The following is a 6,577-nucleotide window of genomic DNA, read 5'->3' as shown; positions in this document are numbered from 1 at the left end:
GGTAATATTATAGCGACACGATTTATGTTTGGGGCAGTTGCTCACAGGCAGTCAAACTACTTTGTAAAACAGCAGTACGAAGAAAAACACAACCAGTCAAAGTTCCAGTCGTTACCTCCTACATGTTGTGTGCGAATAGATTCAGAGTTCAGACTTGCCCCGTCTGATGGAGAGGGACATTGTCAGTCTCTCCTTGCAACTTGTTGATTTGCTGAAACGAAACGTCACACACACACATATTTAAATCTCTTCCTCCCACATCTGCTATTTTACATAAGACAGCACTGCATTTGCAGCAGACACTGTTGTTGGGGTCCCTGCTACCTTGTGCAAGGAGCTCTGAGATGGCTCTTGCACACAGTCCCTGTGAACTGCCCAACCAGGACTCTCCTTTCCCCGCCGTGGTGGAGTTGAATGTTGGGGGGCAGGTCTATGTGACCCGCCACCGCACCTTGGTTGCGGTCCCAGATTCGCTGCTCTGGGACATGTTCAGCCGCAAAACCCCCAAAGAGTTGCCCAAGGACAGCAAAGGGCGCTTCTTCCTGGACAGAGACGGCTTCTTATTCCGCTACGTCCTGGATTACATGAGGGACCTCCGCCTGGTGTTGCCAGACTACTTCCCCGAGAGGAGCAGGTTACAGCGCGAAGCCGAGTACTTCCAGCTCCAGGAACTGGTCAGGCAATTGAGCCTGAAAGTCAACAAACAGAACTCGGTCAACGAGGAGAACTGCCAGAGCGACCCGGAGGAAGGAGCGAGAGGAACATCCAACGCAGACAAGCCCCGTCTGGCCACGTCCTCGGTGGCAGTGATCCCCAGCCCACCCTCATCCTCGGAGACCACCCAGTCCAGGAGATCAGGTTACATCACTGTCGGCTACAGGGGGTCCTACACCATTGGCAGGGATTGCCAGGCGGACGCCAAGTTCAGAAGGGTGGCCAGGATTACTGTGTGCGGCAAGACCTCCTTGGCCAAGGAGGTGTTCGGGGAGACCTTGAACGAGAGCCGAGACCCCGACCGCCCCCCCGAGAAGTACACGTCCCGTTACTATCTCAAATTCAATTTCCTGGAGCAGGCGTTTGACTTGTTGGCCGAGGCTGGCTTCCACATGCTGGCGTGTAGCTCCACCGGGACCTGCGCCTACGCCAGTGACCAGGGAGAGGACAAGATCTGGACCAGCTACACCGAGTATGTCTTCTGTAGAGGATGAACTCACCGAGCCAGTCTGTCCAGGAGACCACAGGAGCGAGCTTTCTTTAATAGACAGACCTCTCTCTTAAATGCCGTGTTGCCTGTCCTGTTCGAATGAGCTGGAGGATATGTGACTGGTCACTGCGCCAGAATGGATCTTTTCTTAACCTTTTTCTGTGTGAGTACTATGGTAGAACAGTGTAGTGAGGCCACTCAATGGCGTGGTTGGACTTTACTGTAAGCAGGTATGCCAACTAATGGACCAGATGCATCCAAATGTAGCGCGCAAGGTAACAGTCGAAATAAAGTGTTGGAAACTTCCTGGTTCAGATATGTTATTTTAGTGATTCTGATAAGAAACAATCAACAGCACAGAGCAATGATATTAAGTATTTTTATACCACTGGTACAGAGGTGCACAACATGAATAAATGTTTGTTATTCAGCAGCCTCGTTTGTTTAATTGATTACAGTGTGGGTTCTGGTCACTAATTTCTCCACACAGTCTCTAGAGATCAGTCAGTGCACCAACATAGTAACTTTAAAAGGGTATCATTGCTGTTCAGGGGAGAGGGGCATGTTCTTGTAGGTGCCCATGATAAGTGCGGTGAATTCCATAGGCAATTGCTTGTCAGTCAGTATTCTGTTTAAACCCCAAGTCTGGTATAAAATCTGACTCCACAAGAAAAAAAGATTGAGGGAAGCTTTCCCCCGTAGATTATTTGTGACCAAATTGTAAGTTTATAAACACACAAAGGTAGTCTTCCCCTGTTGTATTTTGACTGGATTGATGTTAGACTTGGAGTGTGTCTTACGACTGTCATTGCCTGAACTAGCCTTCACTCCTCTCACGTTTTGTCTGCCATTTTGAAAATTGCATTAGTAAAGATTAAACTTAGACATTCTGGGCAGTCACTCTCGACATTGGATATGATTTTAATAATTTGATGCCCCCCACGCCCTTAAGCATGACCCTGACAGTAAATTTCCACATTCTGTTTCACTGTGTTACTTTTTCAGTACAGAACCAAAATCATTTTGTGTAGAAATGTAAAAGGTTCCATATATCAAACAGGAAGTTTCCCTTCCTCATTTAATGTTTGCTGTAGATGAAGCATACCACAAGAGGACTCAACAACTCCCATTATGAATAAGATAGTGGCATGGGTTGTATTGCAGTCAACTATTTAAAACACACCACTGGGTTCTTGTTTTTAATATTCAGAATTGTTACTTTAAAGCCCGGGGCAAATGACGCACTAGTTTAATGTTTAGGACCTGCTATTTTGTAGTTGTAAAAAGCAGCAAATATTCTGTTGTGTTCCAAAGAAATAGCAAATGTAAGACTGCAGAAAAAGATACTGCCCGATCCTTAAAAGGAAACGATTAACAAGCGGGTAACAAGTGGAATTAAAAGTTAAATAAAACAAGTGGAAGAAAGTAAATGGTTAAGGAGTAGAAGTCTATAGTGAAAAGATAGGAGCTCAAGAGAAAAATAAATTGGAAAACATTCAGAAATTACCAAGGGAATTCTGAACTTTTGTGGAATTACAGTTCCGAGACCATTTACTTGGAAATCAGAAAACATCATTTAAAAAAAACATTGGTTCTGGATCACTAACAGGATTTTCTTTTTCTGGCCAGTTTTTCCCTGCCAATTTTCTTTCATCTCTCCGCTACTGATTGTGTTGACTCTTTGCTGGGCTAAGGTTCAATAGCTCAGCCCAAGTGAGCATTATTCTTCTGTGAGCCTTGGCGGTGAGTGTCAGCAGTCAACCAGGGAGGGTATCAGAGCCGAGTTAGATTGACCAACTCAGGAGAGACCAGGGATTAAACTTCAGACTTCCCTGGTTTTAAGACTCAGCTATTCGTTGTCAAGTTAGATCAACTCTTTAGGCAAATTCCAGTGCACCGATCATTTTTACTATTGACGGCTAAAATTTCTAAGTTGCACCTCTGAGTTTGCAAGTCATAAAACCTGCAAAAAACCTGTGAGATTTACAGCAGATTTTGTGGTAAATCCTAGAATTAGTGCTGATTTTTTTTCTCACAGTTACTATTCAGTACTCATTAGCCAAAAAATACAGGAATATAATAAACTCTGAGATTCTGTTCAATTCAGCGACCAAAATACATTTGGCTCCTAATAAAGAACAGTGAAAGTAAAGTACTAAAATTGACAGAACAGTCAATTTTTGCGCATTGATTTTTGAAGTAGGATGCTGCAGATTGATCATTATTAACTGCTAATCAATACCATTTAAAGAAATCAGAATCTATTTCAAGACAAGGAAGGAAATCAAATGTCATATTAAAAAGGGCATTACCGAGAACGATTTTCTGGCAGTGTGGTACAATGTGGATTAATTTGTCCACCCTCTTTTCTCACACTGAGCATTCCCTATTTTTGCTGAGTTGTATGGGAAGACACCGAGTAGAGGTCCACAGGGAAGGAAGGGTGAAGAGTTATTCTCAGGCACCACTTAAGTAACTGCTGACAGAATGGCATTGCCCCAGTTTTAACTCCAAGTGGATTCCCTGCGCAGGCTGAGTTAAAATTCCAGTTGGATCTCAATTATGCCATCAGGTCACAACATGCATAGGTAAAGAAGGACCCGTTGGCTCTGGGCGTGTGTCCTTGCTGCCTGCTCAGGACAGCAGGTTAAAATTGCAGATGTTGCAATCATGGGCGGTTTCGGACAGGTAAGAGCCAGGGCGATTTTAACTGCCCACCCGCCAGGTTTCTGCTGAGCGAGGAGGGTTAAAATCACCCCCAATCTGGCCAACTGCTCTTCACAGGATATTGTGCAAGGAGGGCAAGACAAAGTGGAAGGGTGAAAATGGAAAAGATCATGTTAAAAAAAACGGTTCGCAATCTGGACATGTCTGTACACAAACTGCAGTCATGTTGAAGAAATAAATGTGACAGTGGAAAATTTTTCTAGCTTCATGCTGGATGTAGTTTTGAATAGTTTCAAATGTATAAATAAGATGCAAAAATGTACTGTGACAATCGCATCTTTAAATCAGCCCAAAGTATTTTAATTTGAAACATTTTAACACGCTTATATTTCCACTGCCCGCCTTGACTCTTTGAACTAGCCTCTGTTTGTACACAGTAACTTGTGGTTTATAGAGTGGGAATTCCAGTGGCACTGCACCTTTGAGACAGCTGCTGTAAATATCTTGTCTCATTCTCACAGCTGTTGTGTAAGTGGAGAGAGTGAGCTTTTTATTTACGAAGCAGCCAGCGAGAGGGGCAGGACAGATAGATTGTGTGCTCAGCTGTTGTACGCTTATTTGTAGACGTATGTGTTTTTATTTAATATATGTTAACAAACTGACAAAATATAAATCAGTTGCTAGAATCCAGTCAGGCATTTAGGATGCTCATTGATCAGTGTGGTAAATCAGTAGCATGTTGATTTTATTCCCAGCTGTGACTGTGGACCATGTAGAACAGTGTGGGTTGGCAGAAATCTAGATGCGATTGAGAACTTTGTCTTAATGCAAGGGACCCCCAGCACTAAGTTAATAGGGGAAAACAATTAATGGTTGGTCAAACAACAATTCTCATTCATTTGGGTGATGCGACTAAAGCTGAGCTTTGTGATCTCTCATTGGTGAAGGGAGGGACAGGGACACTGAAGAGGAGCCATACTGTTTGTAAAACTACAATGCACAATGTATCAGCTAGATCATGGCAATTTAATAATTAAACAGTGTTGCTTAAATTAAATACCTCTGATGTCACTTCTCTTTCAGCTTGATTTTAACTAATTACACCATGTTAACCATGGTAGTAAAGTACTAAGTAGAAGTTTTGTTGTGGGAAATCTGATGTATCATTTGCTTACATTTACTGCAGCAAAGAATCTTTATTATATGTTAACTGGAGCATTTAAAACAAAGTCGAGAGACGAGAAATTTCCAACATTCATCACAAAACATAGAAACTTGCTATTGTCTCGGACTGTTTTCTAACATTAATGCATAAGCTGAACAGTATGTATCTCTTGAAGATGATGATCAAATAATTTCATTAAACTATCTAATGGGATAGAGAAGATAAACCCAGAATAGTACTTCAAAGATTAGGATCAGAGAACATAAATTAAAATGAATGAAAAGTAAACTTAAAACAAATATTTTATAACTTCTTTATTCATTGGATGATTACGGTTGGAATAATCTGGCAAAGTGAAACTCAGGCGGGTCCTAAAATTTGTGGCGATCCGCTCCGTCAGCTTACTGCTCAGGCAGTGAAGGTTAAAGTGATACTTTTACTCTTGATCATATCAGAAGAGATAAACTATTAGCTGTGAGCCTTTCAATATATATATATAAAATATATAATGTCTTTGAAGTGCACAAACTCCACTGTAATTTCTGGTTTAATAAACACTTTTAAAACAATGAGATGTTTCAATGACAAGTGTCTTTACAAAAATGTGTCTGGCTAGTCACTTTCTGGTGTTTGCAAACTGTGACTCTATCACACTTAATCACAATTAAACACTGCATTGTGAAAAGATCATTTTATTGTTGCATCTGACATTATTTTTCTGACTTCTGCTTATCTCCCTTATCAATAAGCAAGACTGCCTCTTTCAGATAAAGGTTTAGTGACATATATGTTGCATTGTATAAATGTCAGGAAGTACTCCACATTGAAAGTATTCCCCATCATACTTTCCTATCCTTCAAGGTAAGCTTGGGTTTCCTTGGGCTTTTCAACTGTGCTGCACCTGTTCCTTTGAAATATTTCATTTTTTTTTCCATATTGATGATCGCAAATTCATAGAATACAAAAAGATAAAAGTAGAAATGTTGAACAAGTTGAATTGCATTGTCTAAAAAATCTGTAGCTATTTTGGCAGATGTTTTAAATTTCAGTCTTCTAACAGGAAAAGAAATATTGCATAATCTTGATTCAGTTTGCCAACACTAAGGAAACTGCTACTAAATGATAAGAGAATATTCTCTATACTATTAACAGGTCAGCATCTGTGAACTGTATTTCATCCAAAATGATTTAACTCCAAATGAACATTAGCCAGGAATATGATTCAAAATAGTTGATTTATATTTGCTTTAAACTTTAGAAATGAAGAGGAATATTTTCTTCTTTTGGTATGAAATAGATTTTAATGCTATATTAGTAGGTTTTAGCATCTAGATGACAGCTGGTCACGATTCTTCAGGGAATTTTATGAAACACAAATTTAATATTAGGAATGAAAGGAAAAACCGACCAATCACAATGATTCCATGATAATGTGCATTCACACCTTTCAAGCATAGAAATTACCACTTCACTAGTAAAACTAGTGAATATTAGATTCCCTCAGCTGTGGTGTGCACAAGGGAAAGCAAGATGTTGGAGTT

The 6,577-nt window shown here is 40.7% G+C and overlaps 1 protein-coding gene across 1 annotated transcript; it reads left to right on the top strand.

Moving 5' to 3' along the window:
* Positions 1 to 282: 282 nt before the first annotated feature.
* kctd12.1 (potassium channel tetramerisation domain containing 12.1) lies at positions 283 to 5,724 on the top strand. Its single transcript, XM_085998507.1, has one exon. The coding sequence runs from the start codon at positions 345 to 347 to the stop codon at positions 1,206 to 1,208; it is 864 nt and encodes a 287-aa protein (XP_085854633.1). The 5' UTR covers positions 283 to 344; the 3' UTR covers positions 1,209 to 5,724.
* The last annotated feature ends 853 nt before the right edge of the window (positions 5,725 to 6,577 follow it).

The sequence above is a fragment of the Somniosus microcephalus genome, chromosome 10 (assembly GCF_052327205.1).
Source record: "Somniosus microcephalus isolate GS21.2 chromosome 10, FLI_Smic_1.0, whole genome shotgun sequence".
Classification (NCBI taxonomy): Eukaryota; Metazoa; Chordata; class Chondrichthyes; order Squaliformes; family Somniosidae; genus Somniosus; species Somniosus microcephalus.
Note: the sequence above shows the minus strand (reverse complement) of the source record. Positions and strands in the feature narration are given on the sequence as shown.